Genomic DNA, 26,038 nt, shown 5'->3' with positions numbered 1-26,038 from the left:
CTTCTACACATAGCAGACTAGGATTTGTGACTGGGATGCTGTGCTTCCTCCAAACATGTCTGGTATTATATGCTGTTCTGGACTCTATGCTTACGCTAACATCACAGTTCATATTGATTCTAGTCTAATTATACCTCCAAATGATCTGATTTGTCTTTCTTACCAGTTACACAAGATAGTATGTCAAAAATGTAGATTTAACTCTTACCAAAAATGAGAAGAACCTACTTTTTAGTGTTGATTTCATCAGACATTTAATGCATTCCTAAAACCATGAAGTATGAAGGTCAAACAGTTGTAATGTAACCTATATTACAGTGCTAAAACTGGAATTTTTGACTCTACACACATATATACATATATATATAGTATATGTGCTGTCATTTATCCGTGTATGTGTGCTTGCATGTAACTATGTGTGGGCATGGTTAATTGAAGGGGCGGGTCAGCTGTCTGCCTCTGGGTGTCACTTGTGTTGTTGACCATTAAGTACTCATCTGTGTTTTCCTTTCTTTATTCCTTCGGTGTTCTTCATCCCTCCACAGTGTTGACTGTCGGATGTAGTCTGTGTTCTAGGCTGCTGTGAGTTTAGGCATTTTAACAAAGGATGTTTTCTTGTCTCATCTGCTTCAGCATCAGGAACAACAACCATGGGTCTACAATGCTCCACAAGTGAGTAAGCTAATGCAAGGTAGTCTTACACCCGGTAGAGAAAATGAGTTGCTTTCCAGCAAGAGTCAATAATGTATAAACTATTCTTAGCATGCTGGTACCTACCAACAAAGAAATCAGTGGTTATATTTGAGGATTATATATAAACTTGGTAGTGTTTTAAATTGAAGCAGAATAGGAATTCGTGGTCAAAGTGCTGCAGGCTGCTGTCTGCTCAGCTTATTGTATGACAGCCTAAGCTACTGCACTGACCCATCTGCTGTAGGTTACAGTTCCAGAGTCATACACAGCTTTGAGCAATTTGTGACTGATTTTTGTTTAATTATTTTTTTCTGTTTTTAGTTCATGTCATGTCAAATCAGTTGTGCTTGGTTTTGCTGGGAGCAGCTCATTAAAGCTTCATGAGACATGTCATAATGTAGCATTAGATGCACTGCTGATTCATGACCTGCTGGGTGTTTGTTTGCTAAACTACCTGGTGCAAATGCCACTGGGGATTCATTATTGGACATTCAAGACATAAGTTATTTTAGCCTTGTGATAAGCAGATCAATAACTTTGTTAGGTTAATATCTGTTTAATATTTCTATTCATTTAGTTGTAATTCTTATTCTTTCATCAGTCCTCAGGTCTGTGCATGAGCATTTTTGCATCATAATAGAGGTTCTTCTTGATATCTAACACAAACCTTTTCATTTTGTCTCTCCTCTTTTTCTTTTTGCAAGTTTTACCTGGTAACACTGTGCTCTTATTGCATCCTTTATAAAGTGTAAGGGTTATTTACCTGCTATTTATTCTTCATTATGACATTCCTTTGTCACACACATGAAAGGCAATGGACTGTTCAACAACAGCCTTCTGGATTAAAGGGCCATAGAGCAGCTGGACCAGAATCCATTTATTAACAACTCATCAACTAAGTAAAGCAATTGATGAATTATTGTAAGAACCCTATTACTGACTTCTTCAACATTTGTAGCTACTTAATATAACTGATCTATAAAGCATTTTAAAGTGCCTTATTAACATCCATAAAGCCATTACCAACAATTTATAAATTCTTTATAAAGGATGCAAGTGGTATTTCCTTTCCTCCTCATCTCCTCCAGCACTCACTCCCTCTTTCTGTGTCTCCATAGTCCTGACACACTGGTGCAGGGTTGTGAAACCAACTGTGACGTCAGAACTGACATTCACAAGCTGATTACAGACCAGGAGGCTTTGGAGGAGAGCAGTGATCATATGGAGGCAGGGTGTGTGCTCTCCTGCCCCACTGACCCAGGGCCAGAGCAACACCCACACAAGAGCAGACCATCTACAAGCATCCAGGGGGAGTCACTGGATTTGGAGTGTACCACGCACTGGTGAGTGTTTCCTGTTTTTCCTGCTTTTGTTTACACACAAATGAGATCTTCTCCTGTTTCACAAGATGGAGGCAGTGTTGTCCCTGTTCGCATCATTTTGTGAAGAAACAGTTGCCCCCTTCCTTCCCCTCATGTTTTTCTCAAAATCAAACAGGTTGGTTTTGTTTTGTTTTGTTTATTTTTGTGTTTTTTTATCACCAGGTCCTTTAAACAGATGCCACTGTTCACCTCCATATCAAAGGATAAAGAAGAGAAAGGAGTAGACGAGGTAGATAAGAGAATGCCTTCCTCACCTGTCAAAAATGATACTGATAAACACTGGGTATCGTTTTTTCTTTATTGTAAGTTTTTTGTTATATTTTCTTTCATATTTTTCTTCTTTCACCTTTTCTCTCCCTTTCTTGGTCCCATTAAACAGTCTGCAGCTGTTAAATACACAAAATTGTATTATTCTACATAGTAGTCGGATTTTTTTTCCATCCATCCATCCATCTTCTATACCCGCTTTTCCTGGCTCAGGGTCACGGGGATCTGCTGGAGCCTATCCCAGCTCTCTCTCGGGTGGAAGGCAGGGGTACACCCTGGACAGGTCACCAGTCTGTCGCAGGGCCACATATAGACACACAAAGACAGACAACCTCACACTCGGATTTTTTTTTTTTTTGGGGGGGATTAGATTTCTACATTTGTGTGGTTTAAAAAATGTACCAGATGGAGCTCAGATGTCTGAAAGGTTACATGAGATGGCTAAATTGTTTTTCAGGCTTGTACAGAAGCAGAGCAGACATCATCTATTTTAGACGGCTACATAACCCACACACACTGTCAACACACAGAGAGGTAAGACAAAAAAAGCTCCTTTTTCACAGGTGACATTTTCATAATAAAACATCTAGGTGAAATAGAAATGTGTAATTTCAAACTATGTGAGCTATATGAAATTTGACCAAAACCACAACCACAAATCAAAGTGAGAGAGTGTGAGGCATGTTAGTAGCTTTGGAGCTCTACTCCGCTGTCCTACTTGGTTCATCTCAGTTCAGCTCATCTCTCAGCCCTGCAGCCAACTAACAAGTAGGTTATCAGAGCAGTGTGCTGCTCGCAGTCATTGTTTTGATATGATTCCAGTCCAAATAACACAGAGTAGCCAAAGGCCTCACGTGGATCAGACCAACTAGCTAGATTAGCTTGACCTGACTTTTTGTGTGCTGCCTCTAAGGAACCTGAGCAGAGGTCATCTCAGTCATGCTTCGTTAGTGTCAGACATTAATAAGCCATAATCTTGATGGTAGGACCAAGTGACCGTCTGGCCTCAAAGCTTCATGGAGTTAGCAAATTTGATACAGTATTGATTACACAGACAGACCACAATGTGTGTTAGTGTCACATGAACTGTGGGTCTTGGTAGGGAGAAAGTGTTATAAATATTTTGAGTGTTTATTTTACTAATATTTATTGTGCTTTTACTGTATTTGCCTGTTGTTGAAAGAATTTTATTTTTCAGCCTGCTCTGCTCCATAGAGCCCAAGACAGAAGACAAAACCAAAGTGTTTGATTGGAAGGTAAATAGATCTTTGTGAAACTCATGGTGCTACTACTAGAATTCTAGTCAGTGAGAATCATTGTGTGTGTTTGAGACTTTTTAGCCTTAGGCTTGAGAGTTTTCAACATGTAAAGCACCAATGCACTTATAAAGTGACACATATGTTTGGTTAAAACAAATTGAAAAATCGTGTTAAATGCTAATAACACCTGGGTGATGATAATAATGGTAATTGCTTTGCAGTCAGCAAGCAAGCTTTGCAGCAAGTTCAGTTTGACAATATTTTTTTATAAAGAAGTTTTTCAAACTGTTGATTAAAAAAAAATAACTTGGTCTGGTGAAAATAAATAAATGAATTATCTTTTTATATGTGTCATGTTGACCTACATTTCTGTGTGTGCCCACACTGGTGTGTGTCATTAAGTGGGCTATGGAAATGAGACTTTATCAGTGCGTATACTCTGTTTCTACAGGAGAGAAGAGGAGGAGGATATAGTGGATCTTCTGACAGACACAATGATTGCAGAGGCAAGAACAACAGCTATGACGTAAGTTGTCCTTCCCCACTGTTTTTAGATATTAGCACTTTTTTTTTTTAAGGTGATGATATCTATGACAACAGGAATGCTGATACCTACAGTGAATTACGCGTGTGTGTCTGTGTGTTTATGTGCATACCTGTATTTGTATTGCTAGGTGTGAGCTTGATTGCCTGTGGGTGTTTTGCTTCAGTAATAAGAGTCTCAGTTCTTCCCCTCCCTGCTATCCCTCCACATCCTCTGTGACGCACAAACCAGTGTTTTTTGTTTTTTTGTTTTAATGAATGAGCAGCCAAGGAGGGTGAGAAAAAAGAAGCTGAGCCCTAATCTGCTGCTGCTAATGGTGATAATACTGAGAATGATGTCAGAGCACCTAAATGACCTGCTTTGTGTTCCAGTGTCCTCATCAAGCCCAGGATGTTTTTGGCACAGCTAAATTAGATCTTTTTTTTCACTCTCTATAGCACCATCAGAATTCATTGCATATACACCAACTTACACACACACACACGCACACGCATGAGGCAAACAGCTACGTGATTCCCTGCACCTCCATCAAATAGACTCCTCAGCTCAGTCTGACAACGTTGCTATGGAAACACCTCGTCATATACAGCACCTCTTGCACACACACCCACACCACACGCGCCGACGTGAACAGTATTCCCGCCGCCCCTTCCTTCCAGGCATGATGAATCATCCATATGGAGGCAGTTCAGCAGCAGAAAAACCGGGAATGCCGGTCAGAAAGAAAACCATGTAGGTTTAGGGATTCTGTGTGTCTGCTGAGCTCTCATACACTTACACACCCACAAACACGCGGATCAGATGATCCAGGGATCGCAACGATACTGTCAGCAGAATTACAGCGTGTTGCTCATTGGGGATCCCACGCTGGATGTTGATGTATGTTAGGAATCTGACTCACTGACTGACAAAAGTGAGCAGGATGTACAACTAGATGGTCGATTGCGTGACTGGCTGCGTCTAGATGCACAGATACCTGAGGAGAGCTACGCCAGAGAAAAGCCTGTTTTTGTAATGACCCTTTTGTCTGCTTCTCTAATTGACATCAAGCCTTGCAAGATCACACATTTGCTTGTTTTTTTTTTTCTAAACTTACTCATTGTAGTTCAGTCATCTCTGGAAGGAGCCTGCTTATAGAACTGTATTCTGTGTTTTGACTTGCCTTTCTGACAGCAACCGCTCATCCCATTCTACAACTTTAAGCCCAACCACACTACAGCACCAGAGTATTTGTTTTCATAGAAAAGAGTCAAATGTTTTTGAAGGACCGGTCAAGATTTCTGAGCAGCATATGAAGCACTGAAGATTCCTTCCAAAGAAACTACGACACATCCATCTGATTTCTCCTGGCTGTCTACATTCCTGAAGCCATGTTCTGCTTCTGCTTCCAGAGCCCTTCCCTCAAACTGCAAGCCCTGGAGGCAGACCTGGGACCCGAGCCAGCACCAGTAGACCCCCAAGTTCAGGAGAACTTACCTTCCCTGCAACAGCCTCTTTCAACTGAAATGCCGAGCTTGTGTTTGACCCACAAGCTGATCCTCCATTCGCCACCATCACCACCTGCTCAGGATCAGCACATGGTCGACTCTTCACAGCCAGGTAAGATAATGATGATGACCCTTGATGCTGTGCTCAACTCCCAGCGTTAAATATTTTCCTCTTCCCCCTTAGAGCACAGAAAAGGTGTAAAGGTTGCAGTCATACATTGCCAATAATTAAAATGTATCTGTTTTTTTTCCATTAAGCACTTCACAGTTCACTATTTGCGTCTTGTGGTGGTTACATTGGAAGTCAAACTCATTAATCTGTCAGTGCAAGAGCCATACTCCATTCTGTATTAGTATCTTTATTTATAGAGCATATATAATTCATGGTCTGTTTTCATTCAGACCATCTTCCCAGCTGCTGTAGTTCCTTTGGTGCATATTAAGTAACGGTCAGTAAATCTTGACAATGAGCTACAAGCTTCATCATTTCCCAGAGCTGGGTGTGTCTTTCTTTGCAAAGTTGAGTTACAGCGCACCAACCTACAGTGTTGTTGTTGCATCACTACACAGCCATCTGTAGCAAGATGACTTGGAACATCTATTCAATAACGTATTATATTATTATTATATAGATTTTTTTTTTTTTTTTTTTTTTTTTTTGTGCATTCCTTTATTTATCTGTTCTCAGTGAGCATTGTTTTTTAACCAAAGAGATTATAGTGGCTAAAAATTTAAATGTGTTGTTTATTGTATTTGGAAGAGACAAAAATCATTTTCCCTAATCACAGTGTTACATATAAGTAGCTTAACTAGGACAAACCTCCTTTTTTCCTTTTTCCTTATTTGTCTTCCTTTCTTTCTCTCCATTCCCTACTTTTTCTGCCCTGCCTGTCCTTCTCCCATTTTGTCCCACCTATCATCAAAGAAAAAAATAAAATATGGTCAATCTAGCACACCCAGATGATTTAAAAAGACCAAACGAATATGATCTGAATCTTTTCTGTTACAGTGAACACTCCCTCTCCTCACTCATCCGAGTCCAGTCCTGTCCTCTCCACTGCCACTCTTTCTGAGGGAATTTCAGAGGAGGACGCCCTGCTGAGCCCACCAGGCCCTAACACCAGCCCCCTGCTGTCTCATTTTACATCATCTGACTGCCCTGTTCCCTCTCCGCGCTGCCCCAACCTCAGCCACAGCCTGCGCTACAACTTAGACCCCGATACTGCCCCTTCTCCCCCATGCTCACAGCACATCCGCATGTAAGTAAACTGTTTCCACTAATTTTATTTAGAAATAGCTTAACATGTTAAAAGATAATTAAAAGCATGCCATATGGAGATATGCTGAATGTCAAGAGTTCAATTGCATAGACGTGCCTTTCTGTCTTCAGGGCTCGCTGCAGTGTCCATACAGAGTCAGATGACGGCCCTGTCTCTATCTCAGTGCTCAGTAGACATATCCACACCCTGAGGAGGAAGATCAGGCATTTTGAGGAGCGCTTTGAACAGGAAAAGCACTATAAGGTGAGGAAAGAAAAAAGGGCTGCATGGATAGCTGGGTTGTGTCATAATTAGGTTGGATGTTACTGGTTTACAGTGTGAAGCTTAGTGTTTACTTGCTGAAAAACCAATAACCACAAAGAATTTTGTTTTTCTCACCCTGACTAAGTTTGTTAGTCATATTTAAGCTCTAAAGTGATGCTGTTTATGCTAACCAGTCATCAAACTGGTGAATTACTCCCTCTACTGGTACACTTGAACAATTACAGCTTCTGCAGCTCAATAAATGTTAAACCTGTAAAACCACCTACTGTAGCAAGGGACTAATTAGAAATCCTCTCTTCTGTTCATGATGAGTTGTTGTTGTTTTTCAGCCAGCCCATAATGACAAGACAGCCCATCCAGAGGTGGCCAGGATGATGAAGGAGCTCATAAAAAGTCGCAAGCAGCTTAAAGGTCTGTTGTATAACCATAAATTCTCACTGAAACCTATAATCATTGTAGTGTAAACTAACCTGCTGTTCTTCCTTTCAGAGCTAAAAATTAGACAATCACAAGAAGGAAGTCTGAGAGGGCAAGGAGTCTTCATCCCACCAGTTGAAATATGCAGGACTTATAAAGACCAGAACAAGGCTGCAATAAGAGGAACAGAGCTGCAACACCTTAACAACAACAGCAACACCAAGCCAAATGTGGAGGAAACGGTCAACATTATAAGGAACAGACTGAAGGAAAGAAGACGAGAACTGGGCCTGCCTGACAATATAAAGGTCAGAAAATAGCACTATTGCATTCGTTTATAAAATTTGTCAGCCAAACTGATAATCTGTAACAGTCTCCTGTGTGCCTGTCTGTGCAGGAGATGTCCCAGTTCCACCTGACAATGGAGAAGACAAACATGCAGAAATGTTTGCTTTACTATGAGAATCTACACGGACGACCGGTAAGACCAGCCTACATGACTCAAATGTTTATCTCTTATTTCTACTTGAGTAGTTTTGTTCTCTCCTCCCTGTCTATCCATCATTAGCTTTTGTTTTTATCCTACCGCCAATGTTTCTTGTCTCTCTGTGTGTCTGTAGAGTACCAGGCAGGAGCGAACGCTGATGAAACCTTTCTACGATCGGTACCGTCTTCTCAAACAGCTGCTGTATTCTCCAACTCTGTCAACAGTCATTACGACCATTGTGAGCAACTTTCTGCAACAGTTTTAAGAGATTGTTGACTTGTAGACAGAGAGGGGATGTCTAGAACTGCACAGACGCTTCATTTCACTTACTATGATACAGCTGACGATGGTTTCTGAGGACAGTAATAATGCATTTTATTTATATAGGCGCCTTTCTGGTTACCCAAGGTCGCCTAAGTACAGTGCAGAAGAGTAGCACCCAGATATACGAGCAACATCAAAATATTGTGAAATGCAAATTTCGTTGGCATTAGATGATTAGGTAGCTAAAGGATCCAAATTCCAACAGGCTGAATAGAACTGGTCAGTTTTTCATTCTTTTCAGATCTGTAATGACTTGACAAGCATTGCTACCATCTGCTCTCAAAGAATATTTTTTGTTTTACGATTACAGAAGTGTAATCCTGTGTGTGTGTGTTGTAGGAGGAAGAGGAGGGCTCTGATGACGACTGCCCCAAACAGCGAAGCCCCTCCAGGTGTGTATATACAGATGAGTCGCAGCCTCCATCGTCCTTAGAAATGTTGGAAACACCATTGGTGTCCCCGCTAGAGGAGGTCAAGGGTCTTCAGCCACAGATCATCAGCATGGCAACACTACATGAAGCTTCCAGGTACAGTTTGTGTGTAGCATCAACAGCATAGTTTTTAATTGATGTCATTACTCAGAATTAGCTATTGAATCAAAGGTTGCATCTGTTATTCTGAATCCTTTATTTGGAATGACAGAATAAGATGTGTTCAGCACAAGCTACAACCTCTTTGTTGTTGGAGTTGGGGCTAATGTGAAGGGAAACTTGAAGTCAAGTTTACCACTGGCCACACTGCCACTGCAAAGGGAGAGTCAATAATCATTTCAATTTGAATAGTGCTTAGTCTTCCTGAAAGGTTTTTTATGGAGCTGTTTCATTTCTCTACACTGGGAAAGCCACAGGGCAGTTGACAATTCTTTCTTCACAGACCAGAATTACTGGATCATCTCAGGCTGGCTCGATTAGAGAAGCGGAGACTTCAGCAAGCGCTCCGACAGTTTGAGGACCAGTTCTACATGCAGGCCGGCAGGTAAATGTCATCCAAGCCATAGTGCTGTAAGGTTTCCAGAGGTGCTAGTTGATGGAAGCTGGATGTGCTGTAGATGTTTTCTCTCTTAGCTGAAAGGCTCCTTCAGTTCTAACAGATCATATCATCTCTGTGGAGACATTTTAACATCCATTCACACCTGTACACACACAGCTGGAAAAACACACGTGGCCTGAACTGCCCTCAAGATATGAACTACACACATTAAATAATTTGAACTCCCCACCAGTAAGTTAGAACTGAAGAAGCCTCAAGCAGGTCCAGTTGCCATCTACTAAACACACCTGACAGGTAAAGGTTACAGATGACACACACAGCATCCAAACTACTTGGCTTTTGAATTTTATTTTGTCTTTTAATAAACTTGGTTTAAACATTTGGTTTTCAACAATGCCTTGTGAAAAACAAAGAAAAACATCCACAAAAGAAAATTGCAGTTGTAATGGTACGACAGTGTAATGCACACTCACATAACGTTAATACAGCACAGAGAGCTCAGGAAAGAGACAGAGAGATAGACGTTTGCTCTGAACTGTACACATCCTTGGTACTGTACATGTTAGTCCTCCAAAGTAAATGCAGTAAGTTTTTGATTACAATACACACTGTACAAAGCTATCTGAGTAAGGCAACATAGGGACTATCAACCAGTTATGGAAGCTGCTGCAGGTTGTTTGATAACTACAAAAACAACTTGTGTTTTGTTTGCATCTTCTTTCCTGCCTCTTTTTAACAGGGCTTGTCAGAAGGAGGACCGTGGGCCAATGGCGGAGGAGTACTGTCAGTATAAGAACCTCAAAGCCAAGCTCCGTCTGCTGGAGGCCCTGCTCAGTAAACAAGACTCAACCAAGACCAGTTGAGTTCACTCACAGTGGGACTTGTAATTAACTTAATGGAAAAATCAGGTTGAGAAGCCAGTGGTGAGTCTTTTTTTATGCTCATTATGTTGATGCACTTTACATGAGGAAAATGGTGACAGAAGTTGGTGACGGTCTGAATAAAACACTGGGCAGTTTTTAGTCCCATAAACACATCCTGTGTCAGTGATGACATATGTTGTTAGAAACCTGATGTAGCAAGTGTATGTTATGTAGCGCTAATTAATGTCAAGGATGAAGCACTGTAACAACTTGATGTTAGTTATATATTAGTACCTTAGATTAGTGTACATATATTATGGCACTTTGTCACTTGCTTTTTTTTCTTCTCCTTGCCAAAATACTATTTTTGGACAACTTTGTCCACAGTTAATGTGGAAACTGCTTTTTTAAAAAGTGCTAGCTTCACAAAAAAGGTGTAAGCTTAAATGCAGTAATTGAAACAATCCTCTAGTGTTTGTGCATGTCAGTTTTTTGTTTTTTTTAAAGTCCTACATTGTGCTATGATATGCATTAAGAATTTCATATTTGATCTAAATTGTGACCAATTTACATATTCACCTTGGAAAATATTTAAATGTTGTAGTGCAAGTTTTACCTACTGCCACATTTATCCCCTCATTTTGCGTGTATGAATTTAATTCCCCCTAAATGCTGTTGTTGACAATTATCAGAGCTTTTGACATTGTGCACTTCTGGTTTATATAGTTTTCTATATATCTATATATCTATATGAATGTATCAATAAAAATAAATATTTTTTCACATTTATTCTGCTAAACACAGTTTATGGTTCTACTTTCTTTCCACTGACTACAATAAAATTAAGAGCGACTGTTGCAGAAAGGTTTCTATGGTAGTGGTACTGACAGCTTTCATACTCATGCTGCACAGAACTGCATCATGCTGTTCTTTTAAAGGTAAAAAGTTAATGAGTAGGTCACACTTGGGCGTCCAAGACTCAGTGAGTACACATTTTAGAGGCTGTTGCATTAGTACGGTTAAGATTCCACAACGGTTTCATATCTGATTTCTAATACCTTTGGTATAAAGAAAGATGACTATCAATGCTGCAGCCCTAGAAAATTGTAGTATCAGTCTGTGCCACTAGTAGGAGGCAAAAAGAATCTAATTTTCTCTACTTTGGAATGAGAACAAAACACTTCTAGAAAGACAAAACAATGCTTGTCCACACAGACAGTGGACACTCAGTCAATAGTATAACAATAATAACAAGGCAAAGGTCATTAACAAAATATGGGACAACTGTTTAAAACAAACAGGAAACTAAACAGAAGCAGCCCATGTTAGTACAGTTAAAGGGTTTGGTCAGTATGCCAATGTTGACTTGCAGGATGTATGGATCTTTGCTATTGGTGTCCCATGTGGTCCCTAACATGGATATTATTACGTATGTTTTAATGTACATTTTCAACATTTAGGGTTCTCCTTGTGAGATGAGGAGACAGTGGTGCAGGTGTCAGAGTGTGTTTACCTGTCTCCATTTACTTCTCCACTCCTCTTTGGAAAATGATGGTCTCTTGTCAGTACAGAGCGGTGTCAGAGATATGTTGGTGCAGGTCTGGGAGCCTACTAAATCTGCTGCTTCATGCATGTTTTGGTCTGCTTCATCAGTACATGTGGACTTCCTGTGTGTGTATAGTCAGTCACCTCTAGTCCTTCCCTTCCTCTCCTACGTCCTGCTGTTCTCTAGCGTCCAACACTGATGTTGCAGGTCTTGCAGCTGGGGTCCTTCTTGGCATTTACTGTGGACAAACTCATCAGCTGGTGCCCACTGATCTCAGCCACCGTGCCCAGTGCCAGGTCTACAGGCTCTGTGTAGATCACCTCCAGGATGACGTCCTGGGCGTGATGAAACACCAGACCACCATCACCCTCTTCATCCTGCTTACAGGTGAGGAAACGGTTATTGCTGATGTCAAGGGCAGGAAGCCTCTGCTTACAGAACTCATCACCCCTAGAGCCCTTTGGTGCCAGGACCAGAATAACATAGTGGTAGGCTGTATACATGCAGTAGAAGTCTCCAAAGTACAGGCTGGTATTGGGATTGAAGAGTGTGTCAGCACCGACTTCAAAGCGGTGTCGGCCATACGGGGAATCCTGTGGAGGCTTGCCTGTGTTGAACTCTGTGTTGCAGCTGAAGAAAATGCCCTCCAGCTTGCCACTGATGGGTGAGCCATGGCTGCCACTGTTGTCCTTCACTGATGGCAGCATGCGGTTCCCCTGCACCTCCCTGGAGTTTGGGGGAAAAAAAAGAGAACAAAATAGGTGGTGAACAAAGGGCAAACATGTTACCAGTTTCTCTTTAGGGCCAGTTGGTAAAATTGCACGTTGTTTTGATTAGCAGCATTTATTCTTCCCTCAGCCAATCAAAGCTGCCATAAAGCAATGGAAACACTTTATCATCATCTGTGTTATAGGACAGCATGATGTGGGAAGCCAATGATTGTCTCAAAACACATTAAACAGAGTGAGCTCTGATGGAATACAGATCTACTTTCACTGTTTCTACTGCTGTGATCATATTAGCCACATCCAGTTTGTCTCTCAGAAACCTTGTGAAGGAAAACTGTTCCACTGAAAACTAAATATTTCTTTATCATTATGACAAACTGCCTGAAAATAAAAGCAGTTATCAGACAGCAAATAACAGATTCAGGCGATGAATGCATCTGCAGCAACTGCATATCTTCCCCTCAGAGTAAATGTGAACTTCAAAGCTCTAATTATGAACTGTAATTATATTGCTATCACTCCACAGGTTGTCATTATAGCCATAATTGATACTCTGTTGTGGGCTTTATAGAATGATTCAGCTCCCAACCCAGGTCGGGGGCTTCATCTAGGAGTACTGTCAGTACGGTTTCTCCCCACATGGTGGTGCAGTTCAACTGAAGCTCATCTAGCATATTAGCCAAAGGGAGAAGACTATCCAGATGACATCATGCTGTAAAGCTCCAACAAAAGAGTGCTTGCAAGCTGTGGCTTTAGTACAGAAAGTGTGTGCGTCGATAGGCGGTGACCATTTCCGCAGTGAGAAAGGAACAGAGAGAAAATATTAAGCGAAAGTAAACAAGTGAAGCAGGCTACTCTGGAGATTCCTCCCTTGTCTGCCTGTCACACTCTCCTCAAACGTGAAAACAGACGAGTAGTTTTTGCTGCCACAAACATCTTTTCTTTTCTAACAACTCTGTGCTGTTGTCTGGCAGAGGCGTTGTCTCTTTTCTAAGAAATCACAAAGGCACTGAAAAAAATGGCCGTTTTTTTGGTATTTAAATGGACAGTTTGTGTGCAGAAGAGTTCTGACTCTTCACATTACTATCAAGCAGATCTGGCAGTCACAGAAGGTCGATGATTTCTGTGGATTTATGGAACAACATGCCTTGTGCAGGCGCACCCTCCAACTCATTTTCAGTTTTTGCCTGTGTGCAAAAAGCTTTCTCTGGATGGTAATACATTATCCCCAAATTATGAGGTCTTCATGCTGTTTGCAGAAATACACCCAAATACAGAACTCAGATGCATTTGTTTGCAATTTTCTCATTATCAGAAAATCTGCATCACTGCATTGTAATTGCATTAGTATATTAATAAAACATGTAGTGCTGCCTTAGCCTAAAGGTCATATTAGCATCAAATAACATAAAACTAAGATCAGTGAGGGCACCAGTAGGTAATGTTATTGTGAACCTAATGCAATATATGTTTAGGAAAAAACACTGGTAAACTTTTTTTCAAAGGAAAATAACCACCCAAAACCACAAAATAAAAAAAGGAAATTAAAACTATTAAAAAAAGATATATCTCAATAAAAAAGTAGGGCTGCCTACCTGGCATGGTCAAAATACTCTTTATTCTGGTTCCTGTAAAAGACTGAGAAACGTAGCATCCGGCCAGCAATGGCCTCTGCCTTCTCCAGCAGCTGGTTTAGATGCACTGTGGAATAATCTGCAAACAGACACGACACAAACTGTCACGAAAATTAATATGCATACTCAAGGACTCTGGTCCCCACACTGTGAGTAATACCAGGCTCACATCTCTCTTCCTTCTCATTGAGCATCATCAAATTTATTGCAGTAACCTGATTTATGATTAAAACATTCCTACTGGCTTTAGCTGTGCTTTGTGTTAAGTGCTAATTAGCAAATGTTAGCATGGAGACATTGTGAGTATGTGGAACTTGTCTTGGACCACTAGGCCACAGGGATGAGCCTCCATCATCTTCTCCCCCTCACGAAGGGCTGATGTTGAACTTGGTGACCTCATCGGAATAAATGCAGCACAGCTCCATTCCTACCTTTAAAGCTTCTTCCCCTCCCTAACCCCTCTTCCATTTTTCTATTCTTTTTTCTCTATACTTGGTATATGAGCCTCCCTTTAATATTCACCCTCATAGTGTATTGTGCTTCGCCCTTTTGCCATTGTATTCCTCTCTCATAACACCCTCCACAATTATTCTCTGCAGTTCATTTGGTCTCTGACAAACTCAGAGGCAGCACTGATGTCACACACCCTGAAAAAGAATGTACTTATGGTATTATAAGCTGTATTGGTTACCAGCAGTGCAGAACTCAATAATTTCACTCCACTCGGAGACAGCGTAGTCCCCATCAGTCTGTTTTGATGCAGTCTGGACAGCTACGGTGTACTCTGTGCGTGGGCTCAGGAACCAGTGGCCCCGAACTGTCATGGGCAAGGGCACAGCTTTGGCCACCAGCTTGGTAGGGACATCCTGGAGGGAGGGAGAGTAGTACATGAGGAGAGGAGACACATGCGTATTTCTATAAGTGATAAATGAAGTTATACCTGTCTGCACTTTTGTTTCAGTATATACACTGTTTGGTACACTATTCTTCTGCCCCTCCTAAGTCTCAGTGGGCCTTAGCAGCTCATTGATTGGACCAGGAGCTCCTGCCTAGCAACAGAGTCAGCCCATTAATCCACTCTTGCTGCTCACCAAAATCAAAATACTAGTATGGTGTTTGGCATTACAATAGAGAAGATGTAGCTAAATGTCTGACATTCAGCTACATAGCATATAGAAAGTGACTGCTGGAGGAAAGGGAGGATGCTGATGAAACATGATTTTCAAAGCAGATCACAGATTATCCACTGAAAGGGCTGCAGCCTTCCTGTTGCTGCTGCTTGGTACAATTACTCTGAAAAGGCCTCTGAGACTGATCAGAGCAACAGCTCTTCTTCTTTTTGACTCAAGCGGATCTTAAAATATAGTGGACCTGTGTTATTTAAAGTTTTAAACATCTGGGATTGTCATTGTCCAATCATACAATCATTGTCCTTAATTTCATGGAATTCAAGACAATTTGCCTCTTAATTTATCTGACTTCGATATCTTTGGAAATTGAAAGTTTATACAACACAAAAACTGACATATTTCTTTATTTTTTTAGGAAATGCAGCAAATTCCATTCAGTGAGACTACAAGGAGGTGAATCATCTTTTAAATGGGTTTATCTGTGCTGATTCAGACATTACCTTGTGTTTGAACTTGTTTGAGTTTTTGTTCTCCTTCTTGTTCAGGTCAATGAAGTAGTGTGTGATGCGCTCCTTGCTGCGCGGTTCCATGTCCCAGCAGATCTTGAAAGAGTCACAGGTGATGTTACTGATCTTGATGTTCTGAGGAACAGGGAGCTCCTCCATCTCGGAGATGCTGCCATCCTGGGATTTACTTCCTGTGTAGTTAAGAGAAAACAAAAACAAATCAGTAATTCTGATCGCATAATATACACGAAAATGTAGTAATCCTTAGGAACTGCACATCAGTATTCTGGCCAGAGAAGCCTAATAAGCTGATAAAGTTGATTGTATATCTGATGTAATGATCTACCTGCTATGACACATTGATTTGACACATTGATTAGTCACATAGACTGCATATAAAAATGGACAAAGCATCATGACTTCTTAACACTATGTAAAAATGAAGCCAAAATAATGGATGCTCATGCCAAAATATAAACACATCTTTCTTTTGTGAGACATTTGCCCACTATATTCAACGTAGTAACAATCCGAGGCCCCCAATCATCTGTGACACATTTTGTAACTTATTAAAATCAAACTTCTCTGAAAAATTACTTGTACACAAAAATCGGCATGCTAATATCTAACAAAAATGACAGAAATCATCTTTAAGAAAAACAAATTTGATCTGTGTTTTAAAATTTTACATGGAGTGGGCGGGGCTTACTTATGATCAATTTACAGTGGCACTTCCAGGGAGTGTCAGTCATCTTTATAATCAAGCTATAATTAATCATCATAAGTCACATTTTGATTATTTGAGAAACCTGAGACCATATTAAACCAGTAGTACACACATCCTGCCAACCCTCAGAATTTGTTCTCACTGACAATAAACCTTCCATTGTACTGCAGTTTCTCAGTAATTATTCCACATGCAGCACACACTGAAGAACATCCACCATGTCAGCATGCACAAAGAACCGCTTGCGTCGCTGACTACCATATATGTTGCCATGGAAACACATCAGTTCCTCAATACACATGAATGCATGCATGCACACCACACACACACACACACACACCTAGACCCTCCCCCCCACACACACTTTTATTTTCATTGTTCATGGGGACTTTATGCTGATTTATATGTATTTCCTTACCCATAAAATAACAATTTTGTGCCTAACCTTAAATCAAATCGTCACCATAAAATTCCATGATTACCATTGTTGGGACGAGCATCTGTCCGCCATGAGGAAGACCAAGTCCCCAAAGTGTGTGTGTGTGTGTGTGTGTGTGTGTGTGTAAACAGGCTTCGGTTCCCACAATGTGATTTATACAAGACACTCACACACCTATCTGCTTTGCAGAACATATTTCAAACAAAGCTGATTGAATCTTTCCTATTCTCAGCAGAGATGACTCCATTTCTAATCAGCTACCACACTGCAGGCAATACACACGTGAGCCAGCAATAACGTTATAATAAAATGCCAGTGAATGCCACAGAACTAGAGCCATTTGTTTAAATTGGATAAACCTAAGTAATTTCATCTTCACCATTTCTTATGTCATTTGGCCTAGACAGAAAGGTCAGTACAACTTTGTTTTAAATCATGCCTTAGTCAAGGAACAAAGCATGTAGCAGAAGCACACAATCCAAAGTGCATACTGAGGCTAATGAAGTCTGAAAAAACATGACTGAATAAGACCTTTGTAGAATTAGGATGAATATAGCCTTTGCGTCACACGTGGGACACCCACTTGGCATGGCAACAATGTGTTTTCTGTGCATGCTCTGGGGTCGAAACGCAAGAGAGAGTAAAATACAAGACTATAATACAATACAAACTAATTTGGGCCTAATGCACAGTGCAACTGAAGTACACGATGGGAGAAGAAGTGGAGCATGGAACATCCATCTCTGCTAATCAGCTGAGAGAGAGCGAGATAAAAGAGTAATCCCATAATTGGGCTGTGTGGACTCTCCTGTCTCTACACAACACTATACTCAGTGGATTATTTGTAGATTGATTCACATTCAGATATAGCCAAACATAAGGTAATTCCTACAATTGATCTGCATCTGTCCCATAAGAGCTGAGCCTCACAATTTTATCCCCTTTTGGCTTTTTTTTTTTTTTTTATTATTACATTATTGTCTTTTGATTCTCTAAAAGTCAAATCAGTGAGAAACAATCATGTTATTCACCACCAGAAAAGACCCCCCTCACTTACTTTTGACCTAATCGCTAGTTCCCAATTGCGATTAGCTGATTACAGAAAATAATCATCTTTAACCTAAAAAGAAAGACCTCCCACTGTTAAATCTTTAGACCATACTGCTGCATATAATAAATGAAACAAAATATATCTTGTGCACTAATGAAATTAGTGTTGAACAGACTAGTCTTTGTGGATTAAAACATAGGATTTGTTATCTGGACTACCTGTACATTACTTAAACTAGGTTTTAGGGGTAGTGGGTATGTACTGGTTTATAAAAATGTAAACAGGCTGGCAGTTATATTTGTTGCATTTCATCATCTCTCTACTTTAGTTGTGGAAACATCTCATCCTGTTGCTGGTCCACATTTAAACGCCAAGTATTTATACTTAAACCCCCAGTGAGCTGATGAGTTTAGTCCAGACTGATGGTCAACACAGGTCCAACAGAACAGACCTCTGTCAGGAAATGCTCCACCAAGTCAGCATGGACCAAACTATGATGTCAGCACTCTGATGTCCCAACCTAGACTTTATGCTGCTGACCCTTAACAAAATCAAAAAAGAAAAACAGGCATGTTGAAAACTTAAATATACCCAAAGGATGTGAAATATTACTAAGTATATTTTTCCCTTCATAATCAAGCTCCTTCATACCTTAAAGACCTCATAGTACCATATTATCCCAATAGACCACTTCGCTCTCAGAGTGCAGGCCTACTTGTGGTTCCCAGAGTTCTCAAAAGCAGAATGGGAGGCAGAGCCTTTAGCTATCAAGCTCCTCTCCTGTGGAACCAGCTCTCAGCCTGGGTTCAGGAGGCAGACACTCTCTGTACTTTTAAGGCTAGACTTAAAACCTTCCTCTTTGACAAAGCATATAGTTAGGGCTGGCTTCAGGCAACCCTGAACCATCCCTTAGTTAGTTATGCTGCTATAGGCCTAGACTGCCCGAGGACCATCGGTGCACTGAGCTCCCCTACCCTAACCCCCCCCTCTCTCCCACCTCATGTATATTCCACCATTGAATGTTACTAACCTTATGCTCTCTCTCTCCCCTAGTTTGTGCTCTCTCCCTCCCTCTCTCTCTGTACCTTCTGCAGGTGTCCCTGGTCCTGGAGCTGTTTATCGCTGATGTGCAGTTACTGGCCCCACCAACTTGCAGTGTCTATTTGTTGTTTATTGTTGCTGTTCTTTTCTCTCTGCTCTATCCACTCACCCCAACCGGTCGAGGCAGATGGCCGCCCAAACTGAGCCCGGTTCTGCTGGAGGTTTTTTTCTTCCGTTAAAGGGAGTTTTTTCCTCTCCACTGTCGCCAAGTGCTGCTCATAAGGGAATTGTTGGGTTTTTAGTTTTAGTTTTTGTAAAGTGCCTTGAGATGATTTGTATTGTGATTTGGCGCTATACAAATAAAATTGAATTGAATTGAATTGTTTTCAAAATGCCTTCAGATTTGTCATAAAAAAACTGAGTAATACAGGATTTATTAGAATTATTACCTCTTCTTAGCAAATGCATTGAATCTTTTATGCTCTGGAATCAGACAGCTCGAACATGATCATCATTTATCGTAAAACAACTCTCAAGTTACTCATTCTATTCACAGCCTCAGTGTACCTGCAGTATAGCAGGTAAACAACAATCAGAGCAAACAATCCTTGTCCTCTGCACCTTAAAATGTTTATGTCAGAGCTGATGTTTCTTCCCAGACTCAGAGCAGACCCCATGCAGGTGTTTGCCCTCTCAGGTCTTCATGACACCCTACTGCTGACTTAGCTTCTGTTTACACTAATGCTTTCCTAATTAACCTGCAAACGGAGGCATTATACAGATGCAGTGAAGCTTTCCAAATGCGGTCAGATATTGCCTACGTAACACTCCTAATGCTGCTCGGTCAAGCTAAAAGTGATGTTATCAGGGAAAGAAAAATAAAGCTCTGGAGCCTCTGGGCAAAAAAAAAAAAAAAAAAAAAAATCAAAGGAAATGCTCAAAACAGATCTGCAACCACCACTGTTAAAGACCAAACCTTACAAAAACATCCTCAAAAACACTATCTAGATTAGAGAAGTAGATCAGGCAGCATAATAGCAAATTGATTAGCAAAATAACTAAACTTAACTCCAACATAACACCTGTGTAGAAATCTGAATACAAATACAATGCATACCAGGTACCCTTGCCTACAGATAAACACAGTAGCCTGGTAGGAACCAGTGCTCTCAACCCTCTGGGATCCTGAGAGCACAAGATGAAAGATGGAAGAGCGAAAGTCAAGCAGGATGAAGGTCAGGCATTAAGGGAGGGAGTAAAACCTTTTACAGCCTCACAGGAGAAATCTGCAGCCTCACTCTGACTTAAATTTATATGCTAGTATTGTACCATGGCTCTTATCCTTTTGACTTGCTCTTATACAGATCTGTCAGTGGCAGTAAGTCATATACATTTTTAATCATCCAAGCTATTATACTGGAATGTACTTGGGCAAATTTGTTTTGCTAATTATTAATATAGCACCTTAGCAAAAGCATTTTACTTAAAAAAATGGAAAAAGATGAATTTGTTTAAAGCCTATCAAATAGACCTTATTGTGTATTGACCTTCCACTGGGCAGGCACTCAGAAGCCAGTATGAAATAGCAAAAGATGTAGAAGGATCAATAAAAATCTTGTTAACATGCATACACAGGGCCATCCTAATGGATCTCTGTGGAAGAATTTGTTCCAGTCACACCTGAGCTGATATAGTGTGAATTACCTGTTAGCACTCTTTACTGGTGAGAGCAAAGTGATTTCATTTCTGCTCAGGCCATCGACACAATGGAAAGGCACTCTGTCAGTGATAGCTGGTGACGAAAGTGAGGGCCATGTGAGACTATGGTGGTTGCAGTCTACGCTGAAAATCAATTTGCAAGTATTGTTGGTGGACGTGTGATGTGAGTAAAGAATTGGCAAATGATAGTAGCACCAATTGTCTCTGACTGCACAAGTCTGCACTCAGACTGCACTCAGCTCAGACAGACTAGCCTCCTACTTTTTACATTGCAGTATTAGGTCTAAAATTGAACTGTAGATGTGAACAGTGCAAGAGACACTTGCTAGGCATCGGCGCTTATAGGCCTCTGAAAATCACGCCTTTGTTCCTTTCGATGCACAGGCCAGACAGCGACAGAGACCATGCTGGGAGCTGGAGAAGCTGCCAAGAGAAAAGCAGCTTTCTCATAGAGCAAGATAAACAATGTCCTGTTCAACAGGGTTGCAGTCTGTGTCCCACCTTTTACAAACAAGTAAGGCTCTAAGTTTCAGAATTAATACTTTTCATCCTTCATAATTAATTAAAACGTAGGGGGGAAAAGGGTGGACATCTTTTCTAAATTTGTCCAAAACCAGAATGAGTCATTTCTCATTTGCATTGAATTTGATTTCCCTGCTGTAAATGCCTTCGGCTGTGTTTGCTGCAGGGCAAGTCATTCCTGTATGGAGGATTTTATATAACAATCCTGAAAACAAAAGGAAATTTAGCATGAATGTATAAAGTGAATTTTCAGGGTTTGACCACATGGCAGACAATTTCAAAGAATTTTTGCTATGAAGAGTAAAGTCAGTTGCAAGAGAGTATATTATACAGCCAATCACTGGCTGCATAACACATACCTGTACCTCTTGCCAGCACAGTCATAGCACCAAACCGCTCAGACTGTCCACTGGCTAAACTAAAACGCCAGCTTACTCAGATGACTCTGTGTCATAAGACCAGCCTGCTGTTGTACCATGTTGGAACATATTAGATAAGCTCCACACATGTCCACTGAGTAACACAGGAATCACCATTCTATACAGGACTAGGTCTACAGCAATGCTAACAGCTCTGAAAGTGCACTTGGGCACAGCAGCGCTTTGAGCTTTAACGTCAGCACGCTAATCTGCTCGCAGTGGTAATGTCAACATGCTGTTTAGCTTCTAGTGGCTACTATGTTCACCATTTAAATTTACCATGCTAATCAGCATGCTAACAGTTGCTAATTAAGATGATTTTTCAGGTATATGATTGTTAGGAATGGAAAAAATTAAGCAATTAAAAGTAAAGGGTTGCCCAGAGCTGTTGCAGTTCATCTGAAGGGGAATATGTCTGCCAAAACTCATCTAGCCTATCAATTTAATTTCATCTGTTTAATTAGAGCTGGAGCGTTTCACAAAGAAACAAAACAAAAAAATAATTAATGGAATACTGGCTGACATTGACAGTCCAGCGCTGCCATCCATGGAGCCCCTTTGCTACCGTTACTGCATATTTAATCCTGCAAAGATTCTTCTCATGGTGATGGTTTAGCTTAGTTAAACTGCAGGAAGCCTTTTGTTAAGGTCCTGTGATGTTACATTCAAGGAAACACTGCATTTTCAGCCAAACTACACGCTGAGGGAGCTTCCATTTGACATAGACCTACTTGGTGATGTTGAGGCACCTTTAGAAGATGGATTCCTATCTATCTGCCCATTTGTCCACCCATCCATTTGTGTGCACGTACACGTGTGCACGTACACACTCACAGGCTGGCAGACTGAGGATGTCGCAGCTGGAACAGCAGTATTTCAAGCAGAGAGATTTCACAGACTGCAGACACAGTACTTGGTTACATAAATGGCCACCATCCATCATGACAGCTTAATTATGTCAGCGGCCACAGCACAAAGGCCTTGCAAGACATATAGTGTGTATTTCATTACCCCCTGTAAGTAGGCATTAACTGTGGATAGAAAATCAAAATGGTGGTCAGAGTCAGCCTTGTGACAAATTTGCACCAACATCATGGCAGCAGTCCTCAGCATCCCCTGACTGCTGCACACCAGTAGCAGACTTATTCATAAGAGCAGATTCTGTAATTTCCCACTACTTGTCATTCATGGCAAAACAGTCCCTACCCCCTACTTATTGAAGCTTCAACCCCATCACCAAACTGAACCATTAAGGCTGTAACTCCCCCTTTAACACAGGGTACACACAAACAACTTGGATCCCTCTATTTCTTTTGTGCATTGAAATGCTCAAACAGTCCTCAGTGTGTGTGTGAGCTCTTTCCCACAGACAGTAGGCCTACAGATGCTGCATGCATTTCCATTTGCTGGTTCAGCATAGGCATATAAGCCTCTCATGGTGGCAATTAAATATTAATGGATGAAGGAGACAAATTTAGAAAGCTATTGAAACTGAAATGAATATAGTCCTTGAAAACGGTAATACTGTATGTATTGACCAGATAAAACAGTCCATTTCCAAGAAAGCTAAAACAGAGCTACGCAGTCTTCTCCATGGGGTGGGGCAGGGTCAGTGTAAACGGGTTTACGAGTTTTTCTGTAAAGCTTTTTCAGCGAGAAACTGTTAAATTCAAATTCAAGGGGTGGCCAAAACAATAGGGACAAGCTACACTTACCGTTTACAGGAGTACTCTACTGAACTGCATTTTATACTGTCCATTGTGTGCCAGTCAAAACCAAATCTTAGTGATCAGCCAGAATAGAGCACATCACCTGCACTGAAAGCTGTGTATCCTATAGTCATCAGTTCTAATCCTTCCCCATTAAGCTCAACTATGATGTGCACATTAATGATTTCTTTTTCATAAGAGACATGTAGTGATTATAACTGAAGTAAGAAAGAAAGTAAACCATCAACAATACGTGAATTATCTGAACTAGCAAATCTAGAAACTTCTCATCTGTACGACACCCACTAATTGTTCTGAAGAATCTGCACAGAAGGTAGACACTGTGCTGCTCCATAAACGGAGAGTATGTGGGTGTCTCAAGGACACAGAGGCATTATTTACACTGGGCAATCTAGTTGACAAAAGAAAGTGGCTGTTGTGCTGCAAAGACCAGACATATCTGAAAATCTCCCCAGGAAGCACAACGGTGGAACACAATCCATTAGGAAAGTCCAGCCCCAGCCGATATACCATTATTAAAATTACAGCTTCAGAAGCAGGCCAGCAAAGCACTAAGAGGATATAAACCGCATGATGCTGTATTACATTATGAGGAGCAGTAGTGGCAGAATGAGGCATTGTGGGACAATGAATGTACTGTGATCAGATGCTGGGGGTTCTTTGAAGGCTCAGTGAAGAAACACCATTGACTCCATCGGTGCCTTAACCGGCAAAAAAAAAAAAAAAAAAAAAAAAAAATCTCCTATAGCTGTGCAAAAAAACCCTCCGATTCATTCAGCTATGAAAGGTGTGATCTAATCTCATTGCCTGTGGGTTAATCTTAGTCTTAATTAAAAAGGAATCTCTGCGACCATGAGTCTTGACTCAGATGTGGAATCAGTGCTTTGTAATTGCACTGATGGGTGTGTGAGGCTGCACCGCCTGTGCACATACACATGTGGGTGCAGCCATGTTTGAGCCTCTCATTCTCTCCTGATGATGACTTGCTTTTTTCCTTCTCCAAATTCCAATCAGGGTTCAACCTGCTCACATAAAAAAATAAACTTATTACAAAGGTGGCTTACAGACACCTTCTTATTAGGGACCACGTGTATTTAAGCTTCATTTGATGGTAGATATCCAGGAAACTTTTGAATTTGGAAGTGAGAGCCTGACCAGTACAGACGCAGCTGAGAGACTTCATGAATTATACATTTAAACGCAGTGAGAGTTTTGTGAGTTGAGGATGAGGTTCTCTCAGAGAGAGACAGAGAGACTGAGACAGAGAGAGAGAGCCAAGAAGCAGCGGTTATAAGGCGGGGTGGCTGCCGGCTCTGTCCACGTCTTTGGTGCTGAAATAAAGACACTCGTCCCTTAACGTCGTTTCTCGCCTGTGCGTGTTCTGTTCGCAGAAGTGTACGTTTAGCATTTTACTTCTATCTCTTACGAGACAAATCTCCTATGAGTGAACAAAGCCTCGTTGCCGATTTAAAGACACTCAACTATTCCACACACGCAGAAGCGCACCATCCGCCCAAGGAACCGGCGCAATGACCCTTCCAACGCGCAAAAAACGTCCAAATCAATGACAAACCGACAGTCTGGGTTGCAGGGGTTCGAGCTAGAAACCGTAAGGCCCAAATAACCGATATTCTGCACATATCTAGCCAAAAGACGCCAGTGAAAAGCGAACAAAGCTCCCCTTACCATCTCGTTCGCATAACTGTATGGCGTCTAAACTCAGGTCCTTGATCATCCCCTCGCAGGGACTTAATGGACTGGTGATGTTGTGCGCCAAGGCTGGTACCTCCATCTCCGCAGAAGAGCCTGGATGATGCTACTGGTGAATTAGAGTCGCTCGTTAAATATCGTCCACGAGACTTGCACGGCAGCAGGCTTCCGTACACGGTCGTCAAGGAAAGAGGAAAGAAAGAGAAAGAGAGAGCAGTTTCCAGTCAGTCCCCTGGTCGTTCAGTCGCTCCCAGCTCTCCTCCTGGGTGGTGCGGCTAGTGGCGCGTCAGCGGAGTCGTCACTGGCGCGAACAGCGCAAGCCGCCAGTTCGGGTTTGCAACGTGAGGCATAGCAGCTGCTGCAGAAACGCGTCTACATGTGGAAACTCCTCAGATATCGCTCCCTGTGCATGATGCGCTGCTGTGTCTTCACAGCCACAAGTGTGCGCGTGTGCCCGCCTCGGGACAGCTGGACATGAATAGTTCAGCGGATTATTACATAGACGTTCCGCAATTTCAATGGTTTATGTAACCAGATTAGCCCGGTGATCCCACTCCGGTTTAGGTCTCTATCTAGACCCTACACACACACACACACGCACGCGCGCGCGCACTTCTTTTCTGTTCCTATTTCACGTTCAGCGTCATCCCAACAGCAGTCTCTCTCATGTCCTTATTTGGTGAGGTGCAGCCCTGTTTTGCAGGAGCGCAGGTGCAAGTGAACCCCACAATAATGAGCCAGGAATCGACTCTGACATATTGCACAACATAATGAATGAACAGCCCTAACCTCTGCTGTTCTCTCTTCTAGACGACCCCTGCTGCGTGGTAGACATGATGGCACATAATAAAAAGTAAAACCCTGTCAATCCTTGGCCAG

The 26,038-nt window shown here is 41.4% G+C and overlaps 2 protein-coding genes across 4 annotated transcripts in view; one reads left to right on the top strand and one right to left on the bottom strand.

Moving 5' to 3' along the window:
- Positions 1 to 10,285, top strand: part of LOC113131717 (protein FAM13A-like) — a 19,741-nt gene extending 9,456 nt beyond the window's left edge. The window contains exons 7-22 of one of the 2 annotated variants that reach the window (XM_026309295.1): positions 634 to 672; positions 1,812 to 2,036; positions 2,238 to 2,304; positions 2,800 to 2,876; positions 3,541 to 3,598; positions 4,053 to 4,127; positions 5,537 to 5,744; positions 6,642 to 6,891; positions 7,023 to 7,155; positions 7,506 to 7,587; positions 7,666 to 7,901; positions 7,991 to 8,074; positions 8,214 to 8,318; positions 8,744 to 8,931; positions 9,278 to 9,379; positions 10,134 to 10,285. In XM_026309295.1, coding sequence (XP_026165080.1) covers positions 634 to 672; positions 1,812 to 2,036; positions 2,238 to 2,304; positions 2,800 to 2,876; positions 3,541 to 3,598; positions 4,053 to 4,127; positions 5,537 to 5,744; positions 6,642 to 6,891; positions 7,023 to 7,155; positions 7,506 to 7,587; positions 7,666 to 7,901; positions 7,991 to 8,074; positions 8,214 to 8,318; positions 8,744 to 8,931; positions 9,278 to 9,379; positions 10,134 to 10,257 — 2,053 coding nt within the window. In that variant the 3' untranslated portion in view covers positions 10,258 to 10,285. The remainder of the gene's footprint in view (positions 1 to 633; positions 673 to 1,811; positions 2,037 to 2,237; positions 2,305 to 2,799; positions 2,877 to 3,540; positions 3,599 to 4,052; positions 4,128 to 5,536; positions 5,745 to 6,641; positions 6,892 to 7,022; positions 7,156 to 7,505; positions 7,588 to 7,665; positions 7,902 to 7,990; positions 8,075 to 8,213; positions 8,319 to 8,743; positions 8,932 to 9,277; positions 9,380 to 10,133) is intronic. The other variant, XM_026309296.1, reaches the window with a different exon arrangement.
- On the bottom strand, positions 9,724 to 26,038 carry phyhiplb (phytanoyl-CoA 2-hydroxylase interacting protein-like b). Of its 2 annotated transcripts, none has more exons than XM_026309299.1 (5): positions 25,949 to 26,038; positions 15,796 to 15,992; positions 14,857 to 15,031; positions 14,127 to 14,244; positions 9,724 to 12,529 (listed from the first exon to the last, which is right to left on the bottom strand). In XM_026309299.1, exons 1-5 carry the CDS (start codon positions 25,992 to 25,994, stop codon positions 11,986 to 11,988), a joined length of 1,080 nt encoding a protein of 359 aa, XP_026165084.1. In that variant the 5' UTR covers positions 25,995 to 26,038; the 3' UTR covers positions 9,724 to 11,985. The 2 variants fall into 2 exon arrangements, with proteins under 2 accessions (XP_026165084.1, XP_026165083.1); XM_026309298.1 differs by lacking the exon at positions 25,949 to 26,038 and adding an exon at positions 25,136 to 25,728.

This window comes from Mastacembelus armatus, chromosome 15 (genome assembly GCF_900324485.2).
Source record: "Mastacembelus armatus chromosome 15, fMasArm1.2, whole genome shotgun sequence".
NCBI lineage: Eukaryota > Metazoa > Chordata > Actinopteri > Synbranchiformes > Mastacembelidae > Mastacembelus > Mastacembelus armatus.
Note: the sequence above shows the minus strand (reverse complement) of the source record. Positions and strands in the feature narration are given on the sequence as shown.

Excerpts from the sequence above, each read along its gene's own strand:
- phyhiplb (XM_026309298.1), bottom strand. The coding sequence starts at position 25,241 with ATGGAGGTACCAGCCTTGGCGCACAACATCACCAGTCCATTAAGTCCC. Across the intron at positions 15,032-15,795 it reads CAAACAAGTTCAAACACAAG|GATGTCCCTACCAAGCTGGT; the intron begins GTAATGTCTGAA and ends CCCTCCCTCCAG. Across the intron at positions 12,530-14,126 it reads GAGTATTTTGACCATGCCAG|GGAGGTGCAGGGGAACCGCA; the intron begins GTAGGCAGCCCT and ends CCCAAACTCCAG.